This window comes from Pholis gunnellus (assembly GCF_910591455.1).
Source record: "Pholis gunnellus genome assembly, chromosome: 11".
NCBI classification, from domain to species: domain Eukaryota; kingdom Metazoa; phylum Chordata; class Actinopteri; order Perciformes; family Pholidae; genus Pholis; species Pholis gunnellus.
The window spans coordinates 24,023,896-24,044,716 of NC_136538.1; the positions used below are offsets into that span (position 1 = coordinate 24,023,896).

Sequence of the window (20,821 nt, forward strand, 5' to 3'; positions counted from 1 at the left end):
AAACAAAGGTACATTTAAATGTTGATGAGCATGATATTTGGGGTTAGACATCAGGGGAGTCATGTTGAAGTGAATGTGCTAAGTGATCTGGGTCCTGTCCAAGAGTGAAGCCGGTTTGACTCTAACTAAACGTTAACGGTTGTGTCCATGAACAATCCCACTGATCGATGTCTGGTTCTTGTAGGTGCTACGCTCAAGATGGACGCCAGAGTCCGTCGGTTTGTCCAGATCGTCAAAGATCAGCCGCCTCTTTTGTGCAGAGATTTCGTTCCTGAATCAGTCGTCCTGAAGGTTGGCTTCCTCCTCATCTTCCTCGGGTACAGAACTTTTCAGCTTCCCTACACACACAGATGGGACTAAAATGAATGAATGGATTAATGATTATATATAGATATAGATGTCTATAATCAAGCCCTTTATATCGATATAAACTGAAAGAAATTAAACACAAAGCTGCGTTTGTAAAATCTGAGAAAACATGAAACGACATACTCATCCTAAACACAACGTGTACTTAAACACAGTCATTAAGTAAAATACTTCAGGACGTTTACAAAAAATAAATAAAGAAGTCCCTCTAATGCAAAGATTTAAAAGGAAGTATTGATGGATTGAAAAAACACATAAAACTGTCATAGGTCTGACGAAACAACGGTAGATTCTGCGTTTAACCAGTGTTCATGAATCACATTTGTGTCTCTTCCCCCCTTCCATTCATTGCATCCCATCTGGGGACATGTTGCCTCTCATGTGATAACAACACTGGGCCACATGTTGCACAAACCTCACACTCATTCACAAACAGGAGGCATGTCAGCTGTTGATGCAGCGACTGAGGTGATCTCTTAATGTTTGGGTCACACAGATGTGAGGAAGTGTAATGCAGACAAAAAACATTACGTCATCTTACCCTAACCATATTATTTTAATCTCTTAATGGTTGTCCCAATGCTACTAATCAATTTTTTAGGTAACCATCAGACTTTTACGACAACTAACTTGATTCCTCCTCTTCTCTTTTATTATTCGTACGCTGCTTTAACTATAGGTCCACATTCTTCGACGTAGAAACTGAGTCCGCACATCAAAATGTTCAACACAATGAGATTATTTCTATTCCTTTTAGTGTCCATTGCCTTTATACTTTCCACGAATATATTCAACATATTCCAGGAAACTTTCCCACATTTAAATGAATGTTCTTCTTGCTTATTATTCTTCTGCAGCTCCATATTATTCAAAGTTTAAAACTTCATTCAAACAGCAAAATCTTCAACACATTTAGGACGCTGTTGCTGTTAGATATAGTGTTCATATCTTTAATACATTTACTAAATATTCAACGTTTTCCTGGAAGTCAAATAGAGTCGCAATGTTGAGTGTGTGACATCTCTCTTCTTTAAAATGTTAAATTACTCCCAGTTTTCACTTCTCATACATAATTTTTTTCATTAAAATGTAGAAACGCGTGCTCTTTCATACAATGTAACTATCAAAAAAACTGATTTACATATGTTACTCATCCAACTGCCCAACTGACTCCAATGTCACCTGAGCGTTCAGGCCCAAAACAGGAAAAAGGGACTTTTCCCCCCAAATTTAAAAACACATTTTTACAATGTAAAAACCATAGAGTAATATGCTCGAGTTTGAGTGTTGCCTCTCAACTTAATTTCTATTAAATAAACTGTCAGGCACAAGAGTCGCTCGGCAGTCATTTCTTCAGAAATTGTCCTCTCTTGTTATATTTTGACATTTTCTCTTTGTTCCATAGAAGTGTACCGACCACCGTGGACGTGAAGCAAACCCCCCAAATACTACAAAACTCTTTGTGCTTTAGCTTAACAATAGATGATTTAAAACCATCTATTAAGATAAAGAATACTCAGACATTTCGGTAAATGTTTCAATATAATACATCTTTATTCACAGCCAACGTCACCGACAGTAATTTAAGTTTTAAATTGATTTGGTTACGTTGAACTAAAATCTCTTAAGTGTGCGTGAAAGAGAAAGAGAGTGAGAGTGAGGAGCACACAGTGTTTATGTGAAGCGGTGTGTTAGTGGGATCAGATGAAGAGCAGCGAGGAAGAGGAAGAGGTGGTTATTGGAGAGACAAAGAGACAAACGTGGACTAAAGGTGGCTATCGGGAGACGGAGTCGGGGCTGGATGCTTCCTGCTTGTGGTCACATGACAAGTCTGAGAAGGGGGGGGTAGAAGAGGAGGGAAAATTAAATCATGCAAAAGCCACAAGAGAGGGAGAAGAGAGAGGAGTTAGTGATGTTAGTAGTCAAGAGGTTTACAGAATATAGACTTATTATGGAAATGTGGACATATTAGTAAGACTGTGTGTGTGTGGCAGTGTTTGTTTTTCCGAAATTATTAAGTTTTCAAATTGTAATACTATATTTTTTGGCTTTACCTATTTTAACTCGTATTGTTGAACAAACTTAAAGCTGCAATCATCCGCTTTTGATGACTAGTGGGCAGAAACTAACATAAAAACAAGCCGACAGACTAATAACAATGTATTAGCTACATTTTTATACATCCACTGAATACAGAGCAGCATAATGAATCATTTTGTGCTATTAAGTTCAATATTTACCCTTATTCTAGCTGTGTTTTCATCCCCTGAGAGACATATTTGTCTCTGAAGCTGCTAGATGTCTTAACTTTGTCTGTGGTTTGTTGCTGGGCAGGTAGAGTGTTTATCAGCGCTCTGCACATGTTGATAAGAGCAGCTCAGACTTAACAAAGTGTCCAGAGAGACTAAAGAACTGCAGACTTTTACAAGCAACGTGTTGAAATAATAAAATATGTTGATTGATGCAGTTTTAAGCGGTTGTGTAATAAGGCAAGGGGAAAACTATATGTGACTAAATGAAAGCTAACTTAACCAACCATGGTGTCGCCACCATCAAATGAAATTGTCTCCAAGTAAATTGTAGTACTACTTTTTAAGTATTTTTTAATAATTAAGAAAAACAAATTGTACTTGTTGGATAACTACATTTTATAGTTGAGCAAAATAATTGGTTATAATCTTGTTAATTAAACTAACACTAGTGTGTGTATTCGGTGTGTGTATTAGGGCCAACAATGTACTCCAAAGTACTTTGAATACGACATGTTCGCACTGTTTAAGTGTGTACTTATAAAACGGTTTACCCCCTGAACTGTTGCTCTCTGCCACTCCTCTCTCCTGATTGGCTAACAGCAGACCCGCCTCATTCCCATTGGCTTCCTCTGGCCCGTTGTGATTGGCCCACAGGGAGGCGGTGGCATAGAGCTGTGCTGTGATTGGGCTCAGCTGGCCGTCTGCGTCACATAGCCCCGCCCCCAGAAGGTGCTGCTCCACCCCCAGTTGAAGCTCTGAGGAGAGAAGAGCACCCCTAGTGGAGAGACGCTTCAACTACACACACGAGTCGCTACGGCGCGGGAAAAAACACAAAATAACTAAAATTATAACTTAAAAATGAAACCGACAAAAACAAATAAAAATCCAACGGAAGATTAGCAAAAGAAGTCAGTAGCTTTCCCTGACATCTTGTATGGAACATGAATATCTTAGTCGCTGGGGAAATCTCCCTCACTCGTAGATGTTTTGGGAACAACAATGTAATTTTTTAAGGTAGTATTTTTCTTGGAGCTACTGCGAGTCTACTTCTTCCTCTTATATTCAGTTTGATATGTAGATATCGATCCAGACGCTGCGTCATGAGCCCGCAGAGATTAAATATTTACATAAATGCTATCAAAATGTGCTAAAATAAATAAATAATGAAAGGCCTTTTATGAGTTTAAATAAAAAACAGCTTTTTACGTTTGACATAAAAATAAAAAAAATAAGTGTGAGAATAAAACCTAATTGGATTATTAAATAAAACATGTTTTTTTTTCTGGTCATGCGGTGTGTAAATGTAAGCATTTGGTGCATTGGCAGTTACTCATCAGGCTATTAGCTAACTGGCCTACACACACACACACACACACACACACTCAGACGGGATCAATAAAAGAAAAGCTTTTACCGTCTCCACTTCCTGGAACTCAGAGCTGCACTCACTGGTAGAGAGCTCTGCACACACACACACACTCACACACCCCGTATATCGTTTTTCCTCCGTTCTTTAACCCTCAGAACCTGGAACTTTTCCTACGAACTCATCAAAGCAGAGTTCTCTGTCTCACGTTCGTATTTGAAGTCGAAACACACACGGCGTGGTGATAATGAACGCCTCTCTAAGCTGTTGTAGCAGCGCTGCTTCCTCTGAACCCAGTGTGACAGTTTTATGAATTATTCAGTTCAGGCGATGATAACAAAATGACAACAACAAAGCATTTTAGAGACAAAAGCCATCAGACGCTGTGGATGATCTATATATATATAGATATATATATCTATATATATATACTGTATAACTTTCATATCCTGCTCACCCAAAAGTCAACAAACGAAACACACACTTCTACTACCAATGAAATAATAACTCACAAATAAACAGTAAATATTTGTAATGAACTCGTCTTCATAGCATAAAACCATCAGACACACAAACATTTACATTCACTCTATATGATATTAGTTTTAAGAAATATTCATGTGGCGGTCTGTGAGTAAATTCACATAAATGGACATACATGGGATAAATTCCCAGGACATTTACTCTGTCAAACTGTTTTAAATGTCATTTTTCAAAGCTGCGAGCACCACAAACCACATTCCATTGACCGCCATTGTTTTTGTGTCGAGGCAGATATCCTAGAATTTCATATATTTAAAACCAGAGATAACAGAAATAAAATAAAATGTGTTTTTTGTTCTTTAATATTGTGACCAGGGTCGGGTAGTAATCAGTTCTCAGCTCAATTTTTGTGGCTGTGTCCATTTTCTTTTAGTATGAAGTGCAATATTTTCAAAGTTTGATTGTGAAGTGAACTATTCAGATTAGATTCAATTTTTTCTTACTAATTACAAAAATCTCTGTGTAATTTGTGTCCAGTAACTGACTACATTTAAAAGAAATCAAACCCAATCTTGACTGTGACACAGAACCAGAACCAGAACCAGCCCATGAGCCACCGAACTAAACTGAACCATCAGAAGTAACCGTCGCCCTCCAGCTGAACCTACACGTCTGAGACAAATACTGAAGAAAACAAAACAGAAAGTTGGGGGTTAAACCCCAGAAATAGCTTCAGAGAGACAAACAAAGTGTAATCAAACAAAACAAACAGAACTTCCACGTAAAAAAAGCAAACACACATGTGGACACAGCTGCAACACAACCACCAGTTCACGACAATAAAGACTTTAAAGAACATTACGGGGCAGCAGACTGAAGGATTGTGTAGGATTCACGGCTCTGAACAGAGAACATATGTTCACACACTGTGAGGAACTCCCCGGCTCACGCGTTTACTCTCATGTTTAACATTCACTGAATGACGTTTTCCAACAAGATGCCGATTGTTGGGTCGGTCACGCCGTGAGTCAACTTTGACTGATTCTAATTTCTGAAGGACAAAAGATGCTTCTGTTGCTAAAGAGCCAGAATTAATAGATCTTGAGCGTGAAAGACATTTAAAAAGGACCAACAGTAGACAGATTCTCTCTGTTTCTGTGAACCTTACAGAGACGTTTACTGTCACTTCTGCGTTATTTGATGTAAACGTTCTCGTCTCAATTTTCACATTTTGACCGTTAAACCAGTAGATTTCAGAGGAACCGGAGAAGTGAATCATCTCCTCGGGGCTAAATGAACTTCTTCTGCTTTCGTTTCACGGAGCATCTTTTATGCATTTTTGCAAAACCTCAGGAGAACCGGGCTGAAAAAAGTGTCCTGTGTTTACCTTTCATGGTGGGCGGGGCGAAGGTGCTCTGCTTCCTCTGAGACAACTCTGAATCCTGAAGAATAGAAGAAAAACACACATTATGTACTCTGATCTAAACAGTCACACAACTACAACAATAAGATTGTAACAAGCTAAACATCTTTTAATTGAAGACTCACATTTTAACAGTTTAATCAGAGTTTAATGGCAGAGATTTGTCCCTCCTCTGAGAAATCAGTCTGATATTAAAATGTCAGAGTGGAGATATACTGTGAATACAGTTGGAGAAGACATTCTCATTCAGTTCCACATTTTAGAAGAGATCATTTTAAGCAGTTTAGGACACATTAGAGGTTACTTCAGGCTCGTATGTCTGAAGCCTTAAATGTGAAGTTCGTCCCCCGACGCGACTCTAAAGCGACTGTAGCAGATTTCATATTGTTCATACAAACCTGTGTCTCTCCGCTGGCGTTGTGTTGCTCTCCAACATCTGCAGAGAAGAGATGAGACAGCAGCATTCAGCTCTTTGTGTCTGTATCGATCTGTCAGTAGATCACTTTTATAACGAGATGGCACACTGTCATTTCTAAAACTGCACAACAGATCTTTTATTATTTCATTACAGTGTCAGTGGGTTTGTTGCTCTCTGATGGTTCAAACCACATCAGTCAGGTTGGGTAGAAAGCTTTGATCGTCTTTTTCCTCTTTCTTGGCTAGAAGCTGCTTTCAGAAGACGTTTAGCTTTGGAACAAACGTGTATTAATTCCCTTTAACTCACTTTTTCACTTCTGTTGTTTTAAAGCACAAAGCTAGAAGTATTCTACTGTTTTTATTGACAACAAATCCCATGAAAAGAGGAACAAAATATATATATATTACTCAATACTCTACACCCTCCCCAGCTTCTTTGTGTCAATCAGCCTCACGCCTATTGGTTCCTACTGAAGATCTTTAAAAACAACCAACAGGAGGAAATAGTGCATATGTGAATATTTGGGGCAGCAAGATGGTGTGTGTGAGATTGAGTCAAAATAAACTACAGTGTGTGTGTGTTTATGGTATAAAGGGACACGTCACTCAGTGAAACTGTGGCTCCTAAACTCCAGCTCAATGTTGATGTTTTCAATCTCCGCCACTTCAAAACACCAACTTTGAGCTGAACGAAGATAAATCTTTAAAAATCTTTAAAAATGACCAAACATGATTCCCACACGTTTCCCTTAAAGTGAGATACTTTCAGAATATATAAACATTTATTAAAGACAAAATGCCAAACGTTATTTCAGTAAAATACTGAAAATAGTCCAACAACATCTGCATTCTTTGTCACGGTGGTCTTCTTTGTTTCAAAACTACAAACGGTCACATCTTGTTTTTACAGCTGCCAGCTGGTTTCCACTGTGGTGAATTATCGAAATATTTAGAAGTGCACTTCTTTTTAAGGCACTCCTAACCCTAACCCTAACCCTTACATTTATAGAGAGACAGAAAAAATGTATTCCAAATCCTGGTTCAATACAACTCTAGTGGAACCAGCCTCACTGAGCTGAGCTCACTAAATGGAATCAGGCCGATTATTCAATCAGTGGCTTCCTGTGGAGGTTTATAAGAGCAGAGAGCACACACACATACACACACACAGTAGTGTTTTCATGACTTTTGGGGACATTGCATTGACTTACCTTAACCATAACCGTCACAGATCCTATAACCCTTAACAACTCAAGCCAAGTCTGCACCCTAAAACGTCATGATTTACGTTATGGGGACGTGCAACGGTCAGTGTTGATGAGTCCCCACAATGTCACTGTGTAAACAGATTTATGTCCCCACAAGACATGTAAAATATGCCTACACACACACACACTTTAGGCATCCATCAGTCCAGTCTGAACACTGAGATCACTTACCAAAAGCTGCAGCACAAATCTAATAAAGATTCCATTATAGCTGCTGCTTTTCAGCTCTCTTATCTCTCGCTCATCATTTTCTCCCTCTCATCTCTCTCTCTCTCCTCTCTCTGTCTCTCTCTCTCTCCTTCTCTCTGTCTGTCTGCCTGTCTCTCTCTCTCCTCTCCTCTCTCTCTCCTCTCTCTGTCTCCTCTCCTCTCTCTCTCTCTCTCGCTCTCTCTCTCCTTCTCTCTGTCTGTCTGCCTGCCTCTCTCTCTGTCTCTCACTCTCTCTCTCTCTCTCAATTCAATTCAATTCAATTCAATTTGCTTTATTGGCATGAACATTTAGAAACGGTATTGCCAAAGCATCACAAAAATTAAACATACAATAATATTAATAAACAATAATATTAATACACAATAACATTAATATACAATAACATTTATATAACATCTAGATTGATTATTCATCTACACTTCTCTCTCTGTCTGTCTGTCTGTCTGTGTCTGTGTCTGTCTGTCTCTCTCTCTCTCTCTCACTCACTCACTCACTCACTCACTCACTCTCTCTCTCTCTCTCACCTGTGCCAGGTAGTCTGTAGATCTGCAGAGTGGCAGGAGTTGGTCTTCTGCGACGGATCTGAGGTAAACAAACATATTTTTCATAATATGGTATAAACGTCCCTCAGCCCTCTGATCAAACCTTTGAGACTTTAAGCTTCACTGTTTGTTTTAATCCTCTCACCACAGTCTTAGTTTTTGTGTTTTTATAATTTTTTTGATAAAGTGTGATGAGACACTCTTGACTTCTTAACAACTGTCCCGGTACTTTGGCTTTAAAAATCAGCTCACTGTCCAACTAAAAGTTAAATAAAAACATCAACAGGACTTAATGACTCTTCTTACACCGTAAAAACACACTCCTGCGTATTTGTGCAGACTTAATTGAGCGCATATCATTAACTCCTGGAACACTTCAGGCTTTAGTTATTATCTCAACCCACTTAAAAGTTTCAGTGCCTATTTAACTTTTTAAAAGCACAACTTTTCCCACATGCTCCACCGTAACAAGTGCATAGAATAGCATGTATTACTATCGCCAACCAGTCATTCATTTAAAAACTAAATGCACGCTGTGAAAATAAATCTTGCCGACATTAACGTGAGAAACCTGTAGTCCCAGAGATCTACAGAGCGCTTGCTCAGCTGTAATAATCAGTGTACCCACTAAGGATTTAACCCACTGATAAAACTGCAGAAAGTGTTTATTCTGATTGGATCTCAGGCGAAGGGAGCGACTGCAGGAATGTAAATGTCCATCGTCATCCTGGACTTGGTTTACAAGGTGCCATCTCGTAAAACCATCGCTAGAATTTATCTTTATGTCGACGGTTTCCAACACGGGGGGGCTCCCCAAACGGCCGCAGAGGGGCCCTATAATCTGTCACTGTTCATTACCAGCTTCCTCAGGAACTAACTTCCTGTTTCCATCCAGCAAACCGTTCACAGAGAACGTCGGTAAAGAAAAGAGGCCTTAAAGAGAGCGGGTTCAACTCCCTGTTTGAGTGCATATGAAAGATCAGCTTCTGTAGGTGTCGTTCACAATCACAGAGAGGAAAATGTTTCCTGCTTTTGCTTCAGAAAGATCGGATTGTTAGTGAACCTGTGTTTCCCAGAATGCCTTTCAGCGCTCCCACCCCAGGAGAGAACGGGCGTGAACTTTTTTTGCAATCAGCTGCAGATGAATTTAACTCAGATTGATCTTTCTATATGGTCACATTTACATCATCAGCTACTTGTGAAACAAGAGAAATGTTCTGATAATTAATATTTAATTCAAAGTGTTTGTGTGAAATATGAATCAGTGAAACTACAGTAAACATTTAAAGAGTACTAGATGTGTTGTGTAGTGTTGTCGGGCTCGCAAATATTACCTTTAAACTCTTTGACAAAATGCGTCAACATGCGTTTAAATATGACGAACACACGCCGTCACACAGACACACAAACAGCAGTTTTCATGAGACTTGTGCGCACATGCTGGTCTGCACCCACACACTGAAAATTCCAGACAAGATAACACACAGAAGCATTATTCAGCCCTCACATGTATAAACCCACAGCCCCCCCACTCACACACACACTCACACACACACACACACACACACACATATATTCAGATACACTCACATGTTCGGCGGCTTGTGGGTCCAGCTGTCCCTGCAGCGGAGGGACAGCAAACTGGATCTTCTTCGGACTGCTGGGCTCCATTATTACTGACTGAGAGGTAGAAAGAAAGACAGACAGACAGAGAGAGAGAGAGAGAGAGAGAGAGAGAGAGAGAGAGAGAGAGAGAGAGAGAGAGAGAGAGAGAGAGAGAGAGAGAGAGAGAGAGAGAGAGAGAGAGAGAGAGAGAGAGAGAGAGAGAGAGAGAGAGAGAGAGAGAGAGAGAGAGAGTGTTTGTGTGTGTGTGTGTGTGTGTGTGTGTCAAGGAGGGAGGGAGTAGAGATGGAGGGAGTGGTCTTCTGTCAGCCGACGGGGTCCATTATCACTAATTGACAGACTTAGACAGACAGACAGACAGAATAGCAGCCTGGTCGTTGCAGCATTTTCCAAAACAAATTGTCAACGAAATGAATTAGTTTAATAATATCAGAAATATGTTTTTTATTTATTTTTAATGTTCTTTATCGTAACAACCCAAAAAAAGCAGTGCTGGAAGAAGTATTCAGATCTTTTACTTTTGTAAAAGTACTAATACCACAATGTATTTTCACGGATTACTAGGTGAGTAAAAGTACTCATTGTGCAGTACAGTACTTGAGTAAATGTACATTCACCACTGCAAAAAAGTACATGTAATACTCTGAATCCTCAGGACTACAGCTGCTTAAATGTACAGCTTTTGCAGCCTCATTCAGTGTTATTTGGGTACTCAGGTCTGTATACGATTTTGGAGTTTCTATATTTTAAATTGTTATATTAACTGATTGCAATAATGTAAACATGCAAAACATTTATTAATGCTAAACTTGAGAAAAAAGAAAAAATGGAAATAATATTCCTCTTTATGTCTCTCTGTGTATCGGCCATGTCCAGTTGTATTTACTAACTCAGAAACCTGCAGCTATTGCCACCAATGACATCTACATATGTGTGTGTGTGTGTGTGTGTGTGTGTGTGTGTGTTGGCAGTGGTGGTGGAAACACTTTGTCTCAGTGGAGACATCTGGAGAGACTTAGCAGCTACTGTAGGTGGAACAAACCACACACACACACACACATCATACAAAGAGCCTCTTTGTGTTTATTTTGTTTTTCATTTATTTGGAAACTGTCCGTCTCTGATTGGTGAAGGTGAAACAGGAAACTGTTGTTGGAGGCAAATACGCACAAACCTTCCCCGTCACACTGTGGACGTGAAGGCTCACTGCAGTGAGGTTATTACAGTTTAAAGTTAAAAACCTAAAACGTCTTTGCAGCGGAATCAACAAGAAAGAAAACAGTCTTTGACAGACAGCTCAGAGTTATTATTTTTATTATATAAAAGAGTCACCACATTTATTTATGCTTAATGGCAGGTTGGACATGTGCGCATTTAAACGCCCCCGACACACAAAATAACACTTTTAAACAAACTAAACAAACTCCCATGAATACACTTCAGTTTAAAATATTATTGTTTTATTTATATAATGCAAAGTCTGATACCACCACACACGTTGAGACACTTAAGGCATGAAAATCTCTCCGCTGGTTTGTCCAACAGGCCGCCATCACCTCAAGAAATACGAGTCAGTTTAAATTCAGCAGTTTAGTTAAAGTGAGTCTTCCTCTAAACAAGAAGCAGAGCCTCGTGTGTTGACTTTAGGGAAGAGTTTTTGACACTTTGATTGATACCACTCTGTCTGTACTGTCAACACGAAGCTGGATGGTTAGCTTAGCTTAGCACAAAGACCGGGAACAGGGGGAAACTGCTAGCCTGGTCTGTAAAGATCACACGTTACATCGTGTTTGTTTAGTTTGCAGACAGACCACACAGATTACAGATGAATTAGCGGACAAATAATTAAGAGTGATGTCAATCTTAAAGCAAATTGCCCAAAACGTTGAACTGTTCCTTTAAAAGAGAGCGTTTGTCCAAGATGACGTCACAATGAAGAGTGTTAAAACAAAACTTCATCATTCATATATCGTCTTTAAAAGCGAACGCTCATTCCAAATAGCCGACTACTGTTTAAATATGTATCATTCTTATTTACCAATTTAAGTTGTACCTGTTCTTAACTACTTTTAACGGTTTTAACTGTCAAAATCAATCTGTTTGTGTATAAATAAAATAATCTGATAAAGTAAAAAAATAAATATAAAGACCTACCATGCTGTAATAAATAATTATAAAATCACAAGTTATTTGACATCAGCAGGAAGTCTCGTTTAAATTGGTTTCACCGCCACGTTAGGCTGCTGCAACTCCACAACACCCTTTCAAAATAAGACACAAAACAAAAATAAACATCAGTTTCACAATCATCGTCACTGTTGCCCACCACAGTGCCTTTTTCAGAGCACTAACATTCAAGAGAAGGACATTGTTTTTAAATCTAAAGTGCAAAAACAACCACAGCTACACACTGAAAAGTTATTTTTGTTAAATTTATTCTGTTTGAAGGTGAAAATCTCTGATTGGTGGATATACAGCTGTGGTCAGTTCATGTGGACATAATCCCTTCAGGCCAAAACATGTTTCACATGTTTACATTAAAGTGTCTTAAAAAGGTAAATACAAACATACTATAGCGTCAAATGTGTTTTTTGGCCTTGGTGAAGGAGTGAACTGTCTCCTAAAGAGTTTAGAGGTGAAGGATCACCCCGCGGTTCATCTCCGTCCACAACAGGATCAACATCAGGGTGGTTTCCTGTGTTAGTCGATTGTTTACCGTCAGTTTGTTCACATGACGTCTCCTGAATGTGTTTCAAACAGCAAAGCCGTTCACAAGACAACTGAAGTCAAACTCTCCCACCGCCCGTCTCTTCATCCTCTGTCCGGTGCACGAGCACACAAACGCCTCATTGTTGCCGATTGGCTGGAATGATCTCACATTTACAGAGCCGGTTGTGTATGAACACCAGATGTTTTTCTCAGCGCTCACACAGAACTGACAGCCGAGGACGTATTTGCTGAGGTTGACAAAAAGAACCACTGACTGCACCTTTAAAAAGGTGATTCATCAAGACAGGAAACTAGATTCATGAGTTGCAGCTCAGTTTGTTTTCACTGCTCTGATTCACTCACTAATCATTTAAAATGTTTTACCTGAAGATTGATTCGCCCTACACGTTTCTTATTTTTAATATTTAATGCTAATTTAATCCACCGTAGACGAGCTTTCTTTGCTCCGCTACTGGAGGAGTAGAGGCAGTTTGAGACGTGGCACAAACATGCTAAGTAAGTTAGCTTTGGCAAGAGAGAAGTGTGCAGAGAAAAGGCATCTGAACTCAGTCCTCGGTCGTTCATAAAGCACTTATTTACGGCCCTGAGAGCTCAACCAAAGAACGCACATCAACAAATCTGTGATTGCGTCTCTCAATTTGTTTGTGTTTTGTCTTTTCTAGAGCTGAGATTGAGCTCTCAGGGCCACCGTACTTTGTCTTCTCAGGGTCCCATTTGGCAAAAAAAAAAAGGCAAGAAAACACTCAAATACAAACAAAAAGGCAGCAACTTGCACACATTCACACCTACTGACCAGTTGAACTACGGAGAAGAAGCTTCGTAGGAAAGAAAGCGTGATGGCACATTTAATGTCGGTCGTTACGTTTGTGCAAACTTTGGCCTCTGATGACCCTCGGCTCACTGCGAGTTTAACAGAGATAACCTGCAGAGACGCCATTTTATTTTATCAGTACGGTTTCATCCACAGCGACACTCAAGAAGCTAGCAGGAAGAGGGACGGAGTCCTCCTTTTTATCTTTGCTTTCAGCAGACGAGCACAACTACAGAGGCCTGAAAGAAGAATGTAGAAGATGCTTGGCAAGTTCTTGAGCATGTGGGGGGAAAAAAGGCAGAAAATACTGTGCCAGACCTCATAGAAACAACACAACCTCCAATATACAACATTTCCAGCACATTGTCGGGTCAGTTATTCGTCCTCACACTGTGTCAGGGAGCTGCCTACGACAATCACAGTGCTCACCCGGCTGCCACTCAGAAGGTCCAGGTGAGCTGCAGTCATTCACAGAGCTGTCCAGGATTGGAGCTTCAGATCACGATCCCTTCCATCATCTACACGAGTGTGTTCCTCAGCAGCTCAAAGCACCGTGTACTTTAATACTCACCGTGTCTCAGGTGCTGTTGTCTCCAGTGTGTACTGTGCAACCAAAACACTTAAAAAAACAAAAAAAAAACTAACAATCATTACGATTCCAAAGTGCACGTGTTTGTCAGTCAGCTCACGTCAGAGAAGAAGGACGAGAAGGATAATCCCAGAGGAGATGGTGAACTCTGCTTAACGAAGACGACGCTGGTCTTCAGATGGACAGGTCAGTGTCTGTGTCAGTGGGCGTGGTCTTTAGACTCGCGCTGCCTCCCCTCTCCTCGGGGATGGAGGACGAGTCTCCGTTGACACTGGGTAGCACACCTAAAACACACACACACACACACACACATCAACCTACTCAGGTGAATTTTTTTAGCAGAAGTAGTCGTTAAGTTTGTGTAAATCCTACGATCAATGGTGGAATAAGTACTTTTCCAGCTTTGCCACATTTGAATCAGGCAGCTCGTGTCTTACGTTCAGTATCGTACAGCGAGCTGTCGGAGCACGTCCGGTGCCTGCGCTGAGTTGACTTTTGACTTCCACTCAAGTACTCCTTTAGCACACCGAACCTGAGAAAGACAACAGAATGAAGGATTAAAGCTCAAAAAGGAAACGTTCTCGCCTCAGTCGACATTTGTAATTAGTGCTCTGGCTGCCTAATTTAACAGCACATACACTAGCAAAGATCATCTGAGCATTACATCTTTAGTTTGGGACCACATAGACATCCTGCATTGTGTCTACTTGATTATCAATTAATAATGAATTCATCTCCACGTAAATACAAAAAAAACACATTTCATTTTGTAAGATCAGGGGAAGGAGATGTTTGCTTCCTCTGAGGAGATAAAACCATTTACTCTCCAAGAGATTACAGTTATCAGTGATCAACGGAAAGAGCTGCAAAGCAATGTGTCTGCAGAACACTTTAAATAACATAAATACAACTATTCAGGGGTCATAATGAACACAGTAACATGTTTTGCTTGTAATAGTTCCTGCTTTCTCTTCTGAATGCAAATGACGGGGGACCAAACCCACAGTCCTCGTTATCTACAAAAAGGTTGCGTAGTAGATATCTTCCAAAGTTGCAGCATTTCTAGTTTAAAATTCCCAATTTCTTTGCTGAGCTGTGGAGGAGCGATACTAACACACACAAACAGGGAGTTTCACACTAAAATAAACTGTCATTTTGGAGGATATCCACTAGATTTGACTGCTGAAGCTTCACATCGACAGACAGGTTTTATTTTTTACAAAGGACAAGAACTTCCACTGAAAATGATTTAGTGAAAGATGCTTAATGACCACTGTAAACAGGATGAATGATCACAGCAAGTAAAACATAGTTCATATGAACTGACTATTGTTTTAATCCGGTCCGTTATGACACAAACTATTCAATGTCATGCGCGTTGCTGCCTCCTGGAGGCCAAAGTTAATAGTAATTCATTACAGCAGCCATGCATGATGTCAGAGTGCATAACATCCTGATGTCTGATGATTTCTTTGTTTTACATTTTTTTTATTATTTATTTCCTTTTTTTAGTTGCTGATTAACTTTTGATCCTGTTAAGAAAGGCACTTTGCGCTGCATCTGTGCATGAAAAGTGCTAAAAATGAAGTTGTTATTATTATTATTATTATTATTATTATTATTATTATTATTATTATTATTATAAGTAGAGGGAGGCGGGCTCGGCACCGTGTGTTTTAACTCACCGGTCAAAGCTGTATGTTCCAGGGTGACTGATTGACCTCTTCATCTGCGCAGGCGGACAAAAAGACAGAAGAGAATACATTTTAATTAATAATAATAGTACAACGGTATTTATTAATACCTGCGATGACAAAACATCTGACTGGAACAAAAAACAAGTGAAAAACGACGCAGACTTCAGCTACGAGCAGAACAACGGTCACTAATGTCCACACTTTTGTTTCATCTGAATAATTTATTCAGTGTCTTTAACACTGACAGCCACATTACTAACGCAGTATTTATTTCCTCCGGTCATTTTACAACGCACATCTATTTCATGTGATTTATTTTTCGCCGTTATTGGGATTGTTTTCTTGCAGCGACCTTCAGTTCGGCTGCAGGCGTCAGGTGACTGATGGGAAGCAGAGCGTGACATGAGGTACTGCAGCGCTGTGAAGAACAACAACTAAAACTAAGACGTTTAAGACTAGAACTCAATTAAACTCTGTGTTTATTGTGATATTTTGCTTCTGTTAATCAAACCAAAAAGAAATAGCGTGAAAGATGATTTTAACTACAATATATACTGCTGGTAAACTTCATCCTGAATAAATCATCATTATTTAGAAGTTGATATTTTTTGGAACAATAATCTGAATTTGCAAAGTAAAAATTACAAAAATTGGCATCAAAAAATGTTGCTGAGTAGAAGTATAAAGTAGCATGAAATGGAAATATCCAAGTTAAGTACAAGTACCTCAAAACTGTACTTAAGGGCAGTACTTGAGTAAATGTACTGAGCAGGGATTGACTGTAACCAAGTGCATTTACTCAAATACTGTACTTAAGTACAAGTTTGAGGTGCTTCTACTTCACTACATTTATCTGACAGCTTTAGTTACTTTACAAATGACCATTTTTTGAATAAAAAAAACATATGAAGAGCTTATAAAATTTTTCTTAAAACTACTTCAACTACCCAACAGTTACTACAAATACTAAAATATTGTTGATTAATATCGATGAATCAATTAATCAATTAGTCCACCGACAGGAAATTAACTGGCAACTACTTTAATGGTTGAAGTCATTTTTCATATAAAAACATTTCATTGTTCCGGATTCTCAAATGTGGAATTTTCTACTTTTCTTTTTAATAATTTGTATTTATCTTTTAATGTTTTGGACTAAAAAGTGTTTAAAATGCCAACAAAGAATATTTTCTTTAGGCTCCTCTATGGTCAGTTTGATCTCTTTTTTAAATGGAACCAAAACACATTTCTGTGGACTTATTGTTCTTGAATCACCCGTTCAGGAGGCCGAAGGTCCGGGGTCATACTCTGGTTGGCGAGGGTCATACACTCCTCCAGCGTCCTGATGAACGTTGCACAGGTTGCACTGAGTAGAGACGCCTGGAGACACGGAGACAATACAAATAACCTGCAGTGGTTACTGCGTCACTCACTCATAAGATAAGATAAGATAAAGGTGTCTTTGATGGTACAAACTTCTTAAAATGTAATTATGAGTCTAGCTTAGTGGAAATAAAGATTTGACGATCAAAAGTTACCTCAGAAGTGGGCGTTTCCTCTGCGTCAGAGGTGTGCTGTGATCGGATGGTTTGGACCTGCTGGACGAGGAGGTCGCAGTACAGACGAAGTTCAGACATCTTCGTCTTCAGACAGTCTGGACCTGGCAACACACACACACACACACACACACACACACACACACACACACACACACACACACACACACACACACACACACACACACACACACACACAGTTAAAAGTGTTTTCCTACAGAAAGAGGAAACAACCCAGAGGTGGCAGACAGACAGATGTGTACCTTTGTGTTTGTGACTGTCCAGTGTTCCGGCTTTGGACGAGCCTAAAGCCACCAGCCACCTCTGTCGCTCCGCGGCGTTCACAGCTCGGACGTAGAAATGCTGCTCGCCGGGGATGATCAACTCCAGACGCGCTGCATCCGTCGGATGAACTGAGAAATAAAACACAAAACGGTGTTTGATGGATGTGTTTGAATGTGTTTAGCACCACGAGTGAGGACAGGCGAAGGTGTACAGCAAATGAAGTCTGACCTTTGATGTCACACACGGACATCTTGATGGATCCTTTGCTTCCTTTGCCGACGTCGTCCTCGCTGTCGTAGTAAGAGATGACTCCATTCTCTAAGACGAACCAGCGTGGCTGCCAGCCTGAACACAGAAAAGTAACAAACGTCTCTGTAAACATTTTAATGTCACTGATGCACCAGAAGCAGAGGTATTGCATACATGGTGGAGTCTATGGTTGCAACTAATGATTATATTATGCTCAGTAATAAACCTGCACACCATTTAGTTAATATCTGAGTCGACCTCGTCTTTTGTCATGTCATTAACTTAATGTTAACGTAGTTTGCTTCCCCTTTATTTACATGTTTCTACATTTAGTACTGAGGCCATTTGAGCAACAGATCATGTGACACAGTTGAGTCAACGAGACCAACTTCCTCAACTAAGTGCAATACAATTTGGGGAATTTTCTGCTGAGACTGTTTCAGCTTTTAAATCCTGTCTTAAGACACATTTTTACAAACTTGCCTTTTCGCCTGACAATTAATTTGATTGATTTATTCATTCATTTAATTCTAAATATAGCTCTGTTGTGCAACCACTTGGTGTTTTTCACCTGTCCTACCTTACATACTTTGGGAATGATTCATCTTGTAAATGTATTTTATACGGCCTTTTAATAGTGTGCTTTTATTTTGCTGTTTTTATGTCTTGATATTTCTTTTATTGGTATTGATCTGCTTGTCAATATAAAGCACTTTGTGCTCCCAGCTGGAAAAGTGCCACGCAAATAAAAACTATTATTATTTTCACACGACATCTCACCTTTATTCACAGAAAGCAGTTTATAGTCACAAGCAGTGTATATACTGTATATGTTGTCTTCTATCATTATTATTTATACATGCTAAGCTGCCATCATTAAGGTCAAATGCCACTATACTATACTATACTATACTATGGGCTGCTTTTTTATTGCTATAATGCATAATTAAATAATGTCACATTAGCAACAGCTGCAGGTTTGAATATGTGTTGAAATAAGCTGCAGTAAAATGACTGTGCATGAATATCTGTGCCTAAATTCGACCGTTTAAAAGGAGGATTGTTAGACATTAGCACTGCTGGCTAAAACACAAACACCACCATTCATCATGCAGCCACTGTGGCTGCAGACAGACAGTTCACTGAAACAGCTGTCTGACAGACATACAGTTCACTGAAACATCTGTCGGACAGACAGACAGTTGGCTAAAAACATCTGTCGGACAGACAGACGACTCACCCGTCATGTAGTTCGTCCATTTGTACAGAATCCCCTCCATGGCTGCACTTTACATCGGCTAAAATTAGCCTGTTAGCTTCCCCCGCTGTAGCGCGACAGGCTGGCTAACAGTAGCAACAAGCTAACTGGCTAACGTTTAAGTGTTGGCAGAATAATGTCATGTTGGTGTGTGTGTGTGTGTGCTAAGATGTTCATAAACTGGGCAGCTAACTTGTGGACAGTCAGCTGATGGAGGAAAAAAAAATGTCAACAAAACGGCAGCTATTCTACGGAAAGCTGGTGGGGACATTTCACAAGGAGACTGAAAGTAAGGTGCTACTACTACTGCTACTATTACTGCTACTACTACTGCTACTACTGCTGCTGCTACTACTACTACCACTACTAGGATATGAGTGGAGGAGGAAGTACTATATTCTCTACTTTTAAGTAAAAGTACTAATACAACACTGTGAAAATACTCCAAGCCCTGCATTCAAAACCTTACTTAAAGCAATAATTATCTGCATATTACTCAAAGTAAGAAAAGTAAAAGTTGTTTTTATGCAATAAAATCTTCCTTCTCAGTGTTTTACTATTTGTTTTTTAAATAATATTACTGCTGCATTAATGTGTATTTTGCATCTACAACTAGATCATTTTAACTACTTCTTGTAAAGTTAATTATTTTTTAAATAGTGTATTTATCATAAGAAAAACATACAAATAATACTTCTTCCTTCAGATAAATTATAAATCAACCACATTTGGTGGTGCATGGTCTTCACTGGACAGACGGTATGGATATTACCATAGTTGACATTTTTGAAATATGACATGTTAAAATGCAAGAAATTAAATTAAATTGTATTTGTATAGCCCAATATCACAAACCATTAGTTTCCCTCAGAGGGCTTCACAATCACAAAAACACGACGGCCTTTTATTAGGGCCCGAGCACCGACAACGTCGGGTCCGCGAGGTCCCTATTGTATCTGTAGGAATTATTATTATACCCTATGATGAAAAACCGTTTAAGGGTATCTGACATGTCCCCAACCTCCCCATATTTGGCGAGCATATCGGGACTGCGGGAAATTTTGATATTTTATGGGTCCAATGCTCGAGCATACAAAATTACTCGCTAGCGCCACCTAGATAATGGAAAGGCAAGCCCCAACAGCCCGTATGTCCAAATTACTTAAGATTTTACAGACATGAGCAACTGAATGAGTTCTACAAAAAATCCTCTTGGGACCCTAAGCTCCGCCTACCAAAATTTTCCACCATTTTGAATTTTGTAAAAAAAAAAAAAAATCACTTCTCCTAGACCCTGGGTCTGATTGGTACCAAATTTGCTGTGAATCATTATTGGATATATATCATCAAAAGTTATGAAAAATTTCTTGATATCTTATTGCATTAAGAATATATGGACCAATGAATTTCATGAGGAGTTGGCCTTCTACAGCAATATATTTACTTTTTAGTTACTTTACTTTTAAAGTTACTTTTTTAGTTACTTTACTTTTTTGGTTACTTTTAAAGTTACTTTTCTTTTAAAGTTACTTTTTTAGTTACTTTACTTTTAAAGTTACTTTTTTAGTTACTTTACTTTTTTAGTTACTTTACTTTTAAAGTTACTTTTTTAGTTACTTTACTTTTTTAGTTACTTTTAAAGTTACTTTACTTTTTTAGTTACTTTACTTTTAAAGTTACTTTTTTAGTTACT

The 20,821-nt window shown here is 39.1% G+C and overlaps 2 protein-coding genes across 2 annotated transcripts; both read right to left on the reverse strand.

Annotated features, from left to right (window-relative positions):
• Window positions 1-2,144: 2,144 nt before the first annotated feature.
• ppp1r1c (protein phosphatase 1, regulatory (inhibitor) subunit 1C) lies at window positions 2,145-10,043 on the reverse strand (the record flags this gene model as incomplete). The annotated part of the gene is made up of 6 exons (XM_079169408.1): window positions 9,921-10,043; window positions 8,313-8,370; window positions 6,292-6,329; window positions 5,858-5,912; window positions 3,173-3,376; window positions 2,145-2,200 (listed from the first exon to the last, which is right to left on the reverse strand). The coding sequence occupies exons 1-6, from the start codon at window positions 9,999-10,001 to the stop codon at window positions 2,145-2,147; spliced, it is 492 nt and encodes a 163-aa protein (XP_079025534.1). The 5' UTR covers window positions 10,002-10,043.
• A 1,314-nt stretch (window positions 10,044-11,357) lies between these two features.
• Window positions 11,358-19,251, reverse strand: plekha3 (pleckstrin homology domain containing, family A (phosphoinositide binding specific) member 3). The gene is made up of 8 exons (XM_079168598.1): window positions 19,111-19,251; window positions 17,850-17,966; window positions 17,600-17,749; window positions 17,319-17,440; window positions 17,056-17,160; window positions 15,769-15,812; window positions 14,521-14,615; window positions 11,358-14,367 (listed from the first exon to the last, which is right to left on the reverse strand). Exons 1-8 carry the CDS (start codon window positions 19,148-19,150, stop codon window positions 14,258-14,260), a joined length of 783 nt encoding a protein of 260 aa, XP_079024724.1. The 5' UTR covers window positions 19,151-19,251; the 3' UTR covers window positions 11,358-14,257.
• Between the last annotated feature and the right edge of the window lie 1,570 nt (window positions 19,252-20,821).

Bases quoted from the DNA above. Each gene is read 5' to 3' on its own strand.
- plekha3 (XM_079168598.1), bottom strand. From the start codon at position 19,150: ATGGAGGGGATTCTGTACAAATGGACGAACTACATGACGG. The intron at 17,967-19,110 runs GTGAGTCGTCTG...TTCTGTGTTCAG, and splicing joins ATGGACGAACTACATGACGG to GCTGGCAGCCACGCTGGTTC. The intron at 15,813-17,055 runs GTGATTCAAGAA...CCGCCTGCGCAG, and splicing joins ACCTTCGGCCTCCTGAACGG to ATGAAGAGGTCAATCAGTCA.